The sequence below is a fragment of the Oncorhynchus tshawytscha genome, linkage group LG28, assembly GCF_018296145.1.
Source record: "Oncorhynchus tshawytscha isolate Ot180627B linkage group LG28, Otsh_v2.0, whole genome shotgun sequence".
In the NCBI taxonomy this organism is placed as follows: Eukaryota; Metazoa; Chordata; class Actinopteri; order Salmoniformes; family Salmonidae; genus Oncorhynchus; species Oncorhynchus tshawytscha.
Window position 1 is genome coordinate 25,356,904 of NC_056456.1, and position 17,319 is coordinate 25,374,222.

Below are 17,319 nucleotides of genomic sequence, written 5' to 3' on the forward strand. Positions count from 1 at the left end.
ATCTGATCTGTAAAATGGTTCTGATTATGTTCATTAAAACAGGCCTTTTTGGGAGCAGTATAACGGTGAGTGGACATTCCCCCTATCTGTATATTTTTATTGGATCTTTGTCCAGCAACTGAAAAGTTTGGAGGTGCATAAAACCCTCCATAATCTGCATTGTTTTAATATTATATGTCCAGAGGGAGAAATGATGGTTCCCTTAAGTGGGACATACTATATAGCCTATTTAAAACTAGTTGTTATTTTGTTTAGAATTATTTATTCTCTTTTTAGGCCTTATCAATCATTCATTTAATCTTGCTTATTGCCAATGTTTTTCATGTCCATGCTCAGCCATAATGAAATGTACAGTAGGCTTAGCCCCTACATCAGTGTAAGCTGTGTAATTACTTAGAACAGTGTGGACTGCAAATGGATTCAAGTTAATGTATTTAGCAAAAATAGGTCTATCTTTTGTTTTTTTGTTTCTGTAAACCATTTAACAAACTAACGGACTAACATTGGATTTGGAGTTGATTCCAAGGCAATATATAAGACTGTAAAATACATAAAATACATAAAACTTGAAGCAACCATACATTTAGCCATGGAGCACTTAATAAAGCCCTTTATATCTTTTATGTTTGTTTCATAGTACAGTTTCTCCTTTTTGTTCAGTTTAGTAACATGATTTCTCAGTTTACAGTACATTTACCAATTGGTTGTGCATTTTCTTATTAATGGGTGCATGCTTATTAGTAACTGGAATAAGAGATTTCATAAACATGTCACGTGCAGTGTCTGGTTGCTCCTCATTACACACCAGAGACCAGCAAATATTCTTTACATCTTCAACATAGGAATCACTACAAAACGCATTGTATGACCTCTTATACATTATATTAAGCCCAGCCTTTGGAACTTAGTTTTTTATAGATATGACTACAGTATTATGATCACTACTGTACATCCAGTGGATTTGGATACTGCTTTGGAGCAGATTTCTGCAGCATTGGTAATGATGTGATCCATTTCATTCCTGTGCTGTTTAAAAAATACCCTGGTAGGTTGACTGATAACCTGAACCACGTTACAGCTTTTTCTTGAGTGGACGGCTTGATGAAAGCCAATTAATATTTAGGTGATCTCTCTCATTGTCAAGCCAAACACAAGGAGTGACAAGGAGTTGGCATTATAGCATAAACAGACTGGCACTCGGACTAGAGGTTACATCCTGGAAGGGGGTTCCCAAAGAGCTTGCACTGTATTGGTAATGGCAGGGGCATCGTTTGGTACTTCTTGCCCCTCCACCAATTTCAAGAATTCCTGGCTTCACCACAGTATTGCAGGCATTGCAAAAGTTCTGAACTCTGTGTGAAACAAGCCATAGAGGAAACATGTGTTCCTATCTATTTTTCATAGAGAGAGAAGATGAATTTTCCATTCCGAAAGATTGGACTTCGCCTTAACATGGGCAAACAGGGGGAAAGGCTTGGGTGAGAGTACAGTTGGTGAGTTTCACAGATTAATGGCCACTCAGTTAGAGGAAAACATTTTAGTGCATTAAATATTTAAGAAAGTAGGAGTTTTATTTTCATATGGAGGTCAGTAGAGTGCCACCGGTGGCTCTGTGATCCAGACCAGTGGGGCCTCTTAGATAACCTCCAAGAGAATAGAGCGCAGAGAGCACAATAGGCTGTTCGAGGTCATTCCTCAATCTGAATGAAGCAAGTGAATCGTAGGGAATTGTGGCCAGCAATTTAACTACAGTCAGTTTGCCAAACAAGAATTACTGTTGGGAGTATTATTTAAATGACCCTTAAATTAAATGGGTCATTTGAGTTTCATTGCTCTTTTTTGCAGGGCTTATCTCTGGTTCAGCTTTCTTCAAAAAAGATTGCTCTCATCAAATGCTGGGCAGTGGAATAGCAGTATGAACCATCAGTCTTCTTCATTTTTCCTCCTGGAACATTGCTGCTACTTGGCCTCTTATTAACATCTGCTGTACTGGGCCAACCAGGACAGTAATTTGGAGTCTGTGTCCCAGATGGCATTTTATTCCCCACAGGGCCCTTGTCAAAAGCAATGCACTATATAGGAAATATCAGGGTGCCATTTGGGACACACATGGTTCAATGTTTAGATTGAGGAGACAGCTGGGTGCCACGGTGAACAGGATTTTTTATTTCGCTTTTAAGGCACCTGTGTTTCATCTGTATTTCAAGGCATCAGGTGGAATTGAGCACACGCATGCACACCCACCACACACACAAAAACATACACATACAAAAACACACTACACCAGACCGAGGACAGAATTCCCATGCATTTAGCAAAGGGTTATACGGCTAGTTTTCATTATCAGCATGAGGGCCTTCACACCCAGAAATCAGACCAAATTAAATCAAACGTTATATTATATAAAAACAATCATAAATCACTCACAATAACATTGGCATGTTCCTCTCTATAATGTCCATTGTATCAATACCTTGATTGCAATATCTGATATACTACAGTATTGTATTTCCAAACACAGCTACTTGCATGTCATCATGTATTGTTTCTTGCTCAAACTTTGAACAATGATACAACACCAGAGAGACCAGAGACCTAGAGATCTAGAACACCAGAGAGACCACAGACCTAGAGATCTAGAACACCAGAGAGACCAGAGACCTAGAGATCTAGAACACCAGAGAGACCAGAGACCTAGAGATCTAGAACACCAGAGAGACCAGATGCCTAGAGATCTAGAACACCAGAGAGACCAGAGACCTAGAGATCTAGAACACCAGAGAGACCAGAGACCTAGAGATCTAGAACACCAGAGAGACCAGATGCCTAGAGATCTAGAACACCAGAGAGACCAGAGACCTAGAGATCTAGAACACCAGAGAGACCAGAGACCTAGAGATCTAGAACACCAGAGAGACCAGAGACCTAGAACACCAGAGAGACCAGAGACCTAGAGATCTAGACCACCAGAGAGACCAGATGCCTAGAGATCTAGAACACCAGAGACCAGAGACCTAGAGATCTAGAACACCAGAGAGACCAGATGCCTAGAGATCTAGAACACCAGAGAGACCAGAGACCTAGAGATCTAGAACACCAGAGAGACCAGAGACCTAGAGATCTAGAACACCAGAGAGACCAGAGACCTAGAGATCTAGAACACCAGAGAGACCAGATGCCTAGAGATCTAGAACACCAGAGAGACCAGAGACCTAGAGATCTAGAACACCAGAGAGACCACAGACCTAGAGATCTAGAACACCAGAGAGACCAGATGCCTAGAGATCTAGAACACCAGAGAGACCAGAGACCTAGAGATCTAGAACACCAGAGAGACCAGATGCCTAGAGATCTAGAACACCAGAGAGACCAGAGACCTAGAGATCTAGAACACCAGAGAGACCAGATGCCTAGAGATCTAGAACACCAGAGAGACCAAAGACCTAGAGATCTAAAACACCAGAGAGACCAGAGACCTAGAACTCTCAGAGAACATCACCCTGGTTACCTTATCATGCTTTTCCTCTGCCCCACACACACGGGTTATTTGGGGAAAAACTTCAGACCATCCGTCCTCTGTACAGTTCTTACTTATGTTTCCTGTGGGTAGGAGAAAAACATTGCTTTTGTCAGTTAAATGTTTGTATTGCCCCATCTCTAAAAGACTTGGTTATTCCTTTCATAAATCATAGTCAAAGAAAATTGCAGCATGTTTTTTGTAGACACAATTATTTGATTTCTCTGGTAAGTGAGTCTGATGAATGATATTTATTCTGCTAAGATGATCCTCCTTTGTATGCCCACTCAAGTCAACCAAAAAAGTTTGTGTGATTTGCTACACATGGCTTCACACACAACCCTAAGTGATTGCTCAGTGGCTGTGATTCCATTTTGAGCATGACGCATGATGGCTTCCATTAAAGTTTCAACTGGTTCTTGTTTACAGTGTTGTCAAATTATTCTAAAAAACATTCAGACAGTCTAAGGAGCAAATAGATGTCATTTTCAGCGTTTTTTCACAAAAACTTCTCTGGGAAGCGAAAGGGTTCCATGTTTATTCAAAGAAGCCTTCGACTTAGTTGAGTACTGAATGAACCCTGTTTGTAATGTACTTTACTACACACGATTTAGGACTACAACCACAGGCCTCTTTCTTTCTCCGCTCCTTTGAGTGTCACACTCCATCAGTCTACTCTACACAGACCCTGCCACAGCAGCCTACCTACTTGTAGACTTGCCGGGTGCTATAGGGATCCCAGAGGTTTCTGTTACAAATACATCTTCCAATTTACATGCCCAACTCATCCTCTCCAATTCAATTTCACACAGCTACATTTAGTCGGAGGTATCTTGAATGTGGGACGTTCATCATAAGACTGGAACCTGTCTTAATGTAAATACAATGATCTTACAGTAATCTATCATACTCTTTGTCTGGGTAATTAATTTATAATGAATGAAGTGGCAGTACAGATTCGTCTAGACTGTCACCAGTAGTGATGGGTAGGACGAGAGCTCCACAGAATCCTAGTCTGCCACATGGGCCATTGGAGATTGTGGAGTGAGCAGACATGATTAATTTTGCCTCTAGTCCATGCAGTGCAGAACATACTGTATCATTCTTGGCTTGGTGCAATTCACCATGATTCAATGGAGAATTTTTCCATAGTATATAGGCTACAAAAGAACGATAGACCGTGCATTTGGAAAGTATTCATACCCCTTGACTTTTTTACAGCCTTATTCTAAAATTGATTACAGTTTTTTTCCCCTCGTCAATCGACACAGCGGCAGGTAGCCTAGTGGTCAGGTTGGCCAGAGCATTGGTCCAGTAACCGAAAGGTCGCTAGATCAAATCCCCGAACTGACAAGGTAAAAATCTGTTGTCCTGCCCCTGAACAAGGCAGTTAGGCCGTCATTGTGAATAAGAATGTGATCTTAACTGACTTGCCTAGTTAAATTGAATAAATTTTTTTTAAACACACAATACCCCATAACGACAAAGCAAAATTTTTAGAAATGCAGGTTTTTAGAAATGTTTGCTAAAAGACTCAAATATCACATTTACTGAAGTCTTCAGACCCTTTACTCAGTACTTGGTTGAAGCACCTTTGGCAGCGATTACAGCCTTGAGTCTTCTTGGGAATGACGCTATAAGCTTGGCACACCAGTATTTGGGGAGTTTCTCCCATTCTTCTCTGCAGATCTTCTCAAACTGTCAGGTTGGACGCACAGTTATTTTCAGGTCTCTCCAGAGCTGTTAGATCAGATTCAAATCCGGGCTTTGGCTGGGCCACTCAAGGACATTCAGAGACTTGTCCCGAAACCACTCCTGCATTGTCTTGGCTGTGTGCTTAGGGTCGTTATTGGAAGGTGAACCTTCGCCCCAGTCGAAGGTCCTGAGCTCTCTGGAGCAGGTTTTCATTAAGGATCACTCTGTACTTTGCTCCATTCATCTTTCCCCCATAGGGATGGTGCCAGGTTTCCTCTATATGTGACGCTTGGCATTCAGGCCAATGAGTTAAATATTGGTTTCATCAGACCAAAGAATATTGTTTCTCATGGTCTGGGAGTCCTTTAGGTGCCTTTTGGCAAACTCCAAGTAGGCTGTCATGTACCTTTAACTGAGGAGTGGCTTTCTTCTGGCCACTCTACAATAAAGCCTAATTGGTGGAGTGCTGCAGAGATGGTTGTCCTTCTGGAAGGTTCTCCCATCTCCACAGAGGAACTCTATAGCTCTGTCAAAGTGACCATTGGTGACCACCTCCCTGACCAAGGCCCTTCTCCCCGATTGCTCAGGTTGGCCAGGTGGCCAGGTCTAGAAAGAGTCTTGGTGATTCCAAACTTCTTCCATTTAAGAATGATGGAGGTCACTGGGTTCTTGGGAACCTTCAATGCTACAGACATGTTTTGGTACCCTTCCCCAGATCTGTGCCTCGACACAATCCTGTCTCGTAGCTCTACGGACAATTCCTTCAACCTCATGGCTTGGTTTTTGCTCTGACATGCACTGTCATCTGTGGGACCTTATATAGACAGGTGTGTGCCTTTCCAAATCATGTCCAATCAATTGAATTTACCACAGGTGGACTTCAATCAAGTTGTAGAAACATCAAGGATGATCAATGGAAACAGGATGCTGAATATAGGGTCTGAATACTTGTGCAAACAAGGTATGTGTTTTTTATTTGGAATCTTTTCAAAAAACGTTTTTCACTTTGTCATTTTGGGGTATTGTGTGTAGATTGCTGAGGATTTTTTATTTATTTATTTAATACATTTTAGAACAAGGCTGTAAAGTAACAAAAATGTGGAATAAAGTCAAGGGTTCTGAATACACTGTATACTTGAGGCCCATTTATGTTTCTACTTTCAATGCACTCCAACTGTAGAACATCTACATTACACTGGTCTGTGCACCTCTGTAATTCTGTGAAATTAGGAACATTGGTCTGGTGTGAATCCAAATCCTGAAAATGGTGTGAGCTCTACCTGGAAAGATGCACACATAACATTGTAGTGTAGCTGTAGCAGTGGCTTGTATTCATAGATGACCAGGAAAAAAAGAATACAAAATCATTTCTTTCATCTCGCTGTGTTTCATAAATGTACTTCAACTCGCAAGAGGTTCAATGCATCTCACCGGAGAAAGCATCCAAGCGAACGAAACAGCGCCCTTCTGTCTAGTATGTGTAGCCCATCTATGCAGTCTGGTCAAAAAGAGTATGACATTGTTGCCACCCGTAGCATTGAGTACAAAGGAAGCCAACGAGCATTTTGCCTCCCATGATAAAAAAATATTTAAAATAGAAGCCTATCAGCGTTGAGCTAAACTGAATGAGTTCAGCTTTGAATGGTCCTGGTGCACCAAAAAAAAAAAATGTGTCAAAGGAAGCCCGTTTGGATTTGGCTTCACACCAATCACATTAGAAGCCAAATGTCATTGACAGAGAACTTGAATTGTTGCAGCTCGTTGTGTCGTTGTCCTCTGGCGGCTAGCTAGCTAGCTAAAATCGTCCATTTCCTAAATTAGCCATGGATGGAGATAGGGATTTGGGCGTTTGGTTTTACTTAACTCTCCATAAATTCATACATTGCGCCCCTGTCCTGAGAGGATGGAAGTTCAGTGTGTAGCTAGATGTAGCAACTTTAGGCTAATGTTAACTAGTTGTCCTGGTGCATTGTTGCCCATATGAAAATAAGTTAAGGCTAGTGAGCAAGCATTTTAGCCAGGTAGTCTAGGACAACAAAAACTTAGTGTGCTGTATGACAGAGTCAGACAAATTTAGGCAACATGAAAGAGGAGGATGCCATTGGCATTTCTCTACAAGTAGTGTGAGTCAACATGTTTTTTCTACTTACATGCACGCATACACACATAAATCAGTACTATGGACAGCCACATCATATTTAGCTTACGTTGATTGGACTAAATTGTTTTTGGTATCTTTTAGTAGTCACTGTACTAGACTAAGCATAGGTGATTAGATGATGTTGACATGGTGCTGGAATAGCAGTTCTATATCAGCAGTTGTTAAGTAGTCCAAAAATGTCAGAAACATTAACTTGCTTGACCATACTGTAGGTCATGTAACTGTTTGTTTCATGCAATATGTTTTGTGGACTTCACCAGTTTTGTGATTAAAACAAAGGTGTGGTTGAATATATTCGTCCACTGTGTCTTCTTGTCTCGGCCTTAGGCATATATATCACGGTCACAAGGCATATGAACTAACAGGTTATAGAGCAAACAAAGCAATTATGACAACACATACAGTACCAGTCAAAAGTTTGGACACCTACTCATTCAAGGGTTTTTCTTTATTTTTACTATTTTCTACATTGTAGAATAATAGTGAAGACATCAAAACCATGAAATAACACATATGGAATCATGTTGGAACCAAAAAAGTGATCAACAAATCAAAATAGATTTTAGATTCTTCAAGGTAGCCACCCTTTGCCTTGATGACAGCTTTGCACACTCTTGGCAATCTCTCAACCAGCTTCACCTGGAATGCTTTTCCAACAGTCTTGAAGGAGTTCGCACATATGCTGACCACTTCTTGGCTGCTTTTCCTTCACTCTGTGAACCAACTCATCCCAACTCATCTCAATTGGGTTGAGGTAGGGTGATTGTGGAGGCCAGGCTATCTGATGCAGCTCTCCATCACTCTCATTCTTGGTCAAATAGCCCTTACACAGCCTGGAGGTGTGTTGGGTCATTGTCCTGTTGAAAAACAAATTATTATCCCTCTAGGCACAAACCAGATGGGATGGCATATCGCTGCAGAATGCTGTGGTAGGCATGCTGGTTAAGTGTGCCTCAAACTCTAAATAAATCACTGAGAGTGTCACCAACAAAGCACCCCCACACCATCACACCTCCTCCAGGCGTCACGGTGGGAACCACACATGCGGTGATCGTTAGTTCACCTACTCTGCGTCTCACAAAGACACGACGGTTGGAATCAAAAATCTCAAATTTGGACTCATCATAACAAAGGACAGATTTTCACCAGTCTAATTGCTCTTGTTTCTTGACCCAAGCAAGTCTCTTCTTCTTATTGGTGTCTTTTAGTAGTAGTTTCTTTGCAGCAATTCGACTATGAAGGCTTGATTCAAGCAGTCTCCAGTTGATGTTGAGAAGTGTCTGTTACTTGAACTCTGAAGCATGTATTTGGGCTGCAATTTCTGAGGCTGGTAACTCTAATGAACTTATCCTCTGCATCAGAGGTAACTCTGGGTGTTCCTTTCCTGTGGCGGTCCTCGTGAGAGCCAGATTCATCATAGCGCTGGATGGTTTTTGCGACTGCACTTGAAGAAACTTTCAAAGTTCTTGAAATGTTCTGCATTGACTGACCTTTATATCTTAAAGTAATGATGGACTGTTGTTTCTCCTTGACTATTGTAGCAGTTCTTGACATAATATGGACTTGGTCTTTTACCAAATAGGGCTATCTTCTGTATACCACCCCTACCTTGTCACAACACAACTGATTGGCTCAAATGCATTAAGAAGGAAAGAAATTCCACAAATGAACTTAAGAAGGCACACCGGTTAATTGAAATGCATTCCAGGTGACTACTTCCAGAAAAACCCTGGATGAGTAGGTGTCCAAACGTTTGACTGGTAGTGTATGTTGTAATATGTCTTTTTTTCTGGCTTGCCTTCCCCGGTGATTTTACTCACGCGCCGCTACTGAGCTGTAGTCATCACAGACAATATGAGAACATTGCTTGAGGAAAGTCTCAAACGTCTAACATTTGCATGATGTGGGATACAACGCTTAAAGAAATCCACCCAGAAATGTGACTGACATTGAAATTCATATATGAAGAAAACAAGAGGCTACAATACTGTACCATTTCTGCCAAAGAATGTCTTGAGCACTCTGGGACATTCTCTAGAGACGGTCTCTCCAACCTCTGCACGGCCCCAACATGCTATGTTATCCCAGATAGCTTTGCATCCCGCTCCTGTCAAGAGATTAGACAGCAGAGTTTTAATATAAATACAACGATTCAAGACAGTTTTTTGTTTGTCTCATATTTGTGAAATTTGTAGTTGCGTACCTCATGCAACAATTTCCCAAAGCAAATCTACTTTGCCATAGGGGATTCAAGACCATACTCTCACCCTACAAGTTGTTCATTATGGATAGCATCATACTGTAGCAGTATTGAATGTGATAAATGCCTCACATACATAGTGTATGCACAGCATACAGTGCACTAGGCTCTTTCAGAATGAATGAGAGTTTCATAGTACCAGTAGCCTAATGGACTATGATAGACTCTCCGTGTGGGGGTGAAGTGGCTAAATGTGTTTATCTATTTGTCTCACCAATGTCAGGAGGAAGGCCAAGGCTGAGAAAGCCTCTCTGAAACTTGACTCCTGAAATATTTGGTTATTAATTCAACAAAAGGGTGTACAAAGGAAAATGGCATACAAAGGAACAGTCCACAAAATACGATGTGTTTTTTTCATTAGTCCACTTTTGATACAGTCCCAAAATGTTTTGCATGTCAGCAGTCAAGTTTTCAAGATATTGGACATTCAAGAAGCAAAGTCTCACTTGCCACATCTTAGTTGTGAAAATGGAGCGCTTAGCCTTAGCTCAGTAAAACATAGCTCCGCTCCCTTCCAGAGATAGAGAGACTGCAGAGAAAGCCTCCATATGTAAACAACATAGCTAGCTCTATAAAAAGAAAGCTATTAACATCAGATATAATTAATGAAATTAAAACACACTGAAAAATGGACAACAAAATACATATTCACGATGCGACCCACATGAGTATCTCTGCACTCTCTTAGTGGTATAATATGTGTCTCTCGGGGTCTCAAATGGCACACTATTCCATTTATTGTGCCTAGGGCTCTGGTGAAATTATTTCAAGTGCAGCTCCTGCTTTATGGTATCTCCATATATGTGATACAGTGTATGACAATGGCAGTGCAGTACCACACTATAAGATAAAAATGTTGCGCATATTGCCACCCACAGTGTTTACTGGCGCTAACAAACAATGTTTTTATCCTAAATGTTTCATAGTCATATTAGGCTAGGTCAACTGATGCATGAAAAACCTTCTCCCTTTAATGTTGACCTGGATGCTCTCTATGCTTTTGAAGCACAGTTGACTTAATTGGTAAGAGCATGGCGCTAGCAATGTCAGGGTTGTGGGTTCGATTCCCACTGGGGCCATTCATACGCAAATGTATGCACTCACTGATGTAAGTCGCTTCGGATAAGGTGTCTGCTAGACAGCGAATATTAAATTAACATTACACAAACACAGGCTCAGAAATATACACATTGTTTTTTGTGTCGGGACTCAAGAGAAAGCCAAAGACTGAGTGTCTTGTCGTTGATAAAGTACACTAATTCCCTTGACAATTAACATTATTTCTCTACCCAATTAGTTTAATTTATGTAGCACAGCCTTGGCTATAACTCACAGTAAAGTTTCAACATCGTAAGTCGGCAGGATAGTGGGGCTTGCAGGCAAAACGTTTTGTAGAACCTTCAACATGTTCAACATTTAGTTAAAGTGCAAGCTATTCAAGTTTTAATGGAAATTGAAAATACATCAAAGTTCGTGGTCACAATCTGAGTTGTGATGCGTATCTGGACTAAGAAACAATTTTACAACTATTGAAAGTCTTCATTTAATTTGACAGAGGCAATGGGGAGTAGCAAATGGGATTTACTTTCCATTACTTTCAAAGGCACTTGAAAAGATGAGATTTCACATATTCTTTTAAAAGTTTCATAAAAATAAATTTAGGCGAGTGACCTAAAAGAAATCGATGTAAAAAAATAATCTTGCACCATTCACCAAAATATGCAGTCTGTTTCCATTCCCGGAATATTCAGAAATCTATTCACAAGCCACGGTTTATCTTAACTGTCAGATGAGGAGATAAATGTGATAATCAAAATATGCCGTAATGGTGTCACCTTTGGAGGCATTTGAAGATTCTTGTTCCCTCAGCTTCACAAGACATTCCTCCTGGTCTTTCTCAAGCTCCAGAAGGAAGTTACATGTTGGATGTCTTCCACTCACCTAATTAAAAAGAAATTCAATGTTTGATTCACTTTAATTAACTCATCCTTAGATGTTAGTATTTTAATAGGTCCGTTGTGTAGTAGAAAGAAAGGTGTACAGTAATTACATTCATGCACATTCATATTCTGAATTCAATGAATTATTCATAGGACATCGTATCTTATAGGCAGCAGAATGGCAGGCAAAGACCAGTGAACAAGACATTAATCCAACTGGCATGCCGTGGGACAAATCTGGCCGGGGGCATAAAAGACTAAAAATGTCAGCAAATCAGCTCCAAGTGATTTTCATTTTGGGAATCTGTTCTAAAGTATTCCGACGCATAATAGAGAGAGATTTTGTGATTGTGTACAAATGTAAGCAAGGTTTGAAATTATTATGTTTCAGTCAAATATGATATCTGTTTGGGCTACTTGCGGTCTACAAATGATTTGTAATTATATTCCAGCCCCCCTGACCATCCACTCGGCCCGCGGCTTAATCTAGTGGATGATCCCTGATCTACAGTATCATGTTAAAGGTGCTTTTTATCTTGTTTGAAATTTTAAAAAAAAAAATATTACAAATAGAATCAAATGGATGTGATTTTTTTTCCATTAGTAAATAAAGGTTAAATAAAAAATAAAGTAAATGGAGAGATGGATAGAATAACCAACATAATGGCCTCCTGAGTGGCGCAGCGGTCTACAGACCCAGGTTTCATCTCAGGCTGTGTCACAACCGGCCATGACCGGGAGTCCCATAGGGCGGCTCAGAATTGACCCAGCGTCATGCGGGTTAGGGGAGGGTTTGTGTCGTCAGTGTTTCCTCCGACACATTGGTTCAGCTGGCTTCCGGGTTAAACGGGCTGGTGTTTAGAATGTGTATTAGAGGGTCATGTTTCGGGGGACGCATGACTCGACCCCGAGCCTGTTGGGGAGTTTCAGTGATGAGACAAGATTGGAATTGAAATTCGGAGAAAGAAGGTGATAAAAAATAATAACCAATGTATCTACACGTCATGAATTTGCACTCTAAATATTCTGTGTAGGTTGGTGGTTATGGGGTAGTAGAGAATTCCTCGACAAACACCTTCAGCACCCTAAATGGGAACTGTATACATTCCCCTAGATCCCTAAAGGGTTTCTGACATCTGTGTGAGAGAGTGTGTAAGTATGTTACCGACATGTTAGTCTCTTCAGGAGGAGTCAAGTGCAATACAAAAGGTGATGATGGACTGCGTGTGAAGAACATAATAGTCAAACTGGTCAGTATGCTGCAGGAAGAGAGTGGCTTGAAAACAAACTGTCAGAATTAACTTTTGTTTCACGTTAGTCTTTTTCTGTTAAACGCACCCAATCCCTGCCAGGAGAAACAAGTGGCATGTGACAGAAAGGGTGAGAGCCACACAGTCTGACACAGAGAGCGTGCCTCAGGGGGAACACACACACAGTACGGCATCAGGCAGCAATGTCTAAAAAGGCTACAGAAGCGTTAACAAACAATCAGGGGCACCAAGCGGAAGAGACCTCGCACTGGGTCAATGGGCCCTTAATGCTTTATCCCAAATGGCACCTTATGCCCAACATAGTGCACTACTTTTGATAGTACACTATATGGGGAATATGGGTCCTTTTGGGACACAAATAATGACTGATATGACCCCTGGCCTCTGTTAAGGCAAACACACCTACTGTATCTTCACTGACAGTCCAAAACGCATCCAAAAGAAACTACATCGCACTGTGGAACTGACTGGCAACTGGTCCTTCTGATCGTGTCCCAAATGGTACCCTAGTCCCTACATAGTGCACTACTTTTGCCCAGAGCCTTAAGGGCCCTGACCAAAAGTAGTGCACTACAAAGGGAATATATTCCCATTTGGGATGCACATCTCCTTTCTCTCCTCTCCTTTCTCTCCCTTCAGGCCGAGAGAAACCTTAAAAGCAGTGTGTTCATTTTAAACAGAACGTTTCCCCTGGCTAGCTAGGATGGGCACTGAGGACACTGCTACCTTTCGTGAGTATGCGGTCTCGTGTGAGCAGAAATAATCACTCTGACTTGGGACTCTCACAGCATTGCCCAAAATGGAAGAGATTGCCAGGTCAGTGGCTGCGGCATGCATCTCTGTGAGAGAGTTAGTGACTCACTCCTAGCATGCTAAAGGGCCTTTTAAATGAGGCTGCACTCAGCACTCATCCACTAATTACTGGTTTCACCCAGCGTCAACTCGGCTGTCACTACTAATGTGTGTGGCCTTAGTTATGTTAATGCAGCAATCCTATTTTTTGCTAAACCAAATGTATTTTTTAAACGCCTCTTTGCTAAACCAAATTGTGGCAGAGAGACATATTCATTGAAAGGCCATTGGCATTGTAGGATATTGTTATGATTCATTTCTAGTATTCTGTCAGAGAAAGGAGATGCAGAGTAGATACATTCCAAATGTAATATATTTGAGTAAATGCAACTCAACGCAGACTTTCAGGCTAAAATGTGAAAGCCTAAAACTTCTAATTTTACTACTGTGTATCCCACAGCTGATTTTGTAACTAAATGTTAAAAACACAAACACTGGGGACACACAGTAAGCCTCTGTAGCTTTTTATTTGATTATCCTTTATCCAATATTGTTATGATTCGAATTGCAGCATAGGATGATCCATACAATAATATCAAATAACACCCTAATGTTTACCTCTTTCCCCTAACAGATACATCTGTGTCCAGTGATCCTGTTTAAAATGGTTTATATCTGTCTATAACCAGATGGACTTGTGAACCCAGGACTGGTATATAATAATATATGCCATTTAGTAGATTCTTTTATCCAAAGCAACATACAGCCATGCATGCATTTTACGTATGGGTGGTAACTAACCCACTACCCACATACCGTATTCAATCTGTTATAATTTGATGAAAGGCAGTGACTAGACCTTACTATTTTCAGGGCCAGATTAACAAACAGGCACGCAGAGCACGTGCCCCTACCTCCAGGGGTCCGCCAACCAAATGTTTTTTCGGGGGTTGTGGGCCCCATGGAGGTCGGGGGACCCTCAGATAGCAAATCAGCTGTAAATCGCAGGAAACTAGCTTAAATTCAAAATTCTCAGCCTCGTGGCAAAATATGAACGGCATGAGATGAGCGATAAAACAGACTATTTTTCTCTCTGAATCAAAGCAAAAAGTGTAGAATAGCAATTTTTTCAACATAAATTGTCTTGAAATGCAGGAAGTTAGCTGTTTTCCTGAAAAAAATCCCTTTCATCAATGAGATAACAGGGCACTGACTATTGAATGAGACAGAATTACTTTGTGTGTGACGGATCCAATGTACTTTATACTTGGGCGTCAAGGACATATCATTGCAATAAGCAACCACTTCAATGTCATATATAAGTTAATTGCGCATATGAGGCAGCTGTTGATCTTGATATGTTGATTGAGGTACAAGATAATTATGAGCTTTTGCTAATGACCTGAAAAGAGTCCACTTGGAAAAGAGAAGGCCTATTACCACATCTGTTTTGGCAACAGTCTCTGTAGATGCCTACAGACAGTGCATACAAATTATGCTCAGATAGGTATTTCTGTGCAGTACATGTATTACAAAGGAAGCACTGGAAGGAAGGAAGCACTGCGTTGTATTAAACATTAATACCTACTGTATAGACAGGCTATATTATTTATCTAATTTAACTAGGCAAGTAGTTAAGAAAAAAATATTATTTACAATGACAGCCTACCCAGACCAATTGTGCGCCACCCTATGGGACTCACAGTCACAGGTGGATGTGATACAGCCTGGATTTGAACCAGTGACTGTAGTGACACCTCGTGCACTGAGATGCAGTGCCTTAGACCGCTGTGCAACTCGGGAGCCCAAGAGCTTATCAAGAGCTTCCATACTTGGCTCAACATACAGTGCTTAAGTATGTCTAAGACATCACTCTACTGTATACAGATGGAGTACACACAGAATATGTATAGCTAAACAGACTCCATCTCTTATCTAGAGGCTCTGAAACTTTCCTCAAGTTTGTTCCTGCTTAGTCATTACAATTATTGAATTCAATGTATTAAATATATTGAATTCAATGTATTTCAGACAGTTCCACTCGTCAAAATTCTCAGTAGCTACTGAAATTGTTGAATCTTTATAACCCATATTAATATGGGATAAATTAATGATTATTCACTCTGCTCTGCTCGCATCTGGTTGATGGAGAAGAAAAGTTATTACACATCAAATATTCAACATATTTTGAGAGAAGGGGTTCATTTGCCCTGGCAAAAAGTCCTCTAGCACTTTCATGATACAGTACAGTTTCTTTCCCATTTTGCCCTAATTGCATCAAGCATATTGGCACCATACCAAACCAACAGTGATTTGGCTGGGGCACACAGGCTGTGTTTACACAGCCAGCCCAATTCTGATATTTTTTCCACTAATTGGTCTTTTCACATCAGATCTTTTTCAGAGCTACTCTGATTCATGAAAAGACCAATTAGTAAACATGAAACATAACATAATACAGAACATTAATAGACAAGAACAGCTCAAGGACAGAACTACATATAATTTAAAAATGGCACACATATCAATACATACACACAATATCTAGGTCAAATACGGGAGAGGCGTGGTGCCGTGACGTGTTGCTTAATCTGTTTTTTGAAACTAGGTTTGCGGTTTATTTGAGCAATACGAGATGGAAGGAAGTTCTATGCAATTGTTTGTTCTGGATTTGGGGACTGTGAAAAGACCCCTGGTGGCATGTCTGGTGAGATAAGTGTGTGTGTCAGAGCTGTGTGTAAGTTGACTATGCAAACTATTTAGAATTTTCAGCACATTAATGTTTCTTATAAAAAGAAGAAGCGATGCAATCAGTCTCTCCTCAACTCTTAGCCAAGAGAGCCTAGCATGTGTCGTGTCTTTGGCTATGCCGGATTAAGTGATATGACATGCTATTCTATAAAATAATTTCTCCGTAATTAATATTACCTGATTGACCTAATCATGTAAATGTAATTAACTAGAGAGTCGGGGCACCACAAATAATATTTATAGAGCTGTTATCTTCCGAATAAACTCTTAAAGACCTAGTAATATTTTACATCAATAGCAGTCAATATTAATCGTTACCTTAATTCAGTCTCATCTGAAAGTTGTAAATTTGTAAACTTAACTAATCACACAGAATTACATATACAAAGAATGAATTATACCTCGAATACAAATTACTTCACAAAGGAAAATGTCGCTAGCGGGCGGAACAGATATGACAGCTTGTTACACAAAAGAAAAGGGGCTGGGTTTGAGTGAAAGAGCGGGAAGACTGTAACAAAGGAAGAAGCTGTGCTATTGTAAATACAGTATCTTACGCATTCTAAATTACCGCCCATTTGGAAAAGGAAAATGCAATCAATATTTACTCTGAGCTGCCTTTCGGTAGGTTGGTGGTAGATGGAAGGCCGTGTTGCCAAACCGAGTCCTTTGAAGAATGTCTCTGGTGGTAAATTGGATACCTTGTAGTAACATCGTTGTGTGATAGACGGGTTCCTCTGTCTGTTCCTTCCTAACCTGCGTTTGCAGCTGCTGTTGCTAACTCAACGGCTAGGAGGTATCACTTCTGTAGTGAATAAGAGTTCAAAGTTCATACCATTCGCAACCAAAGCTCACGCTGATGTTGGCTTCGTTCTGTAGTTATTATCTGAACCATTCTGACATCAGACTGTCGTCCTCACATCTTTCGGAAC

General features: G+C 40.6%; 1 protein-coding gene across 1 annotated transcript in view; it reads right to left on the reverse strand.

The window, feature by feature from the left end:
* LOC112226983 (vasoactive intestinal polypeptide receptor 2) overlaps positions 1 to 17,319 on the reverse strand; it is a 47,396-nt gene that overhangs the window by 13,067 nt on the left and 17,010 nt on the right. The window contains exons 2-4 of the mRNA XM_024391736.2: positions 11,469 to 11,574; positions 9,367 to 9,480; positions 3,509 to 3,600 (exon numbers count right to left, since the gene is read on the reverse strand). Coding sequence (XP_024247504.1) covers positions 3,509 to 3,600; positions 9,367 to 9,480; positions 11,469 to 11,574 — 312 coding nt within the window. The remainder of the gene's footprint in view (positions 1 to 3,508; positions 3,601 to 9,366; positions 9,481 to 11,468; positions 11,575 to 17,319) is intronic.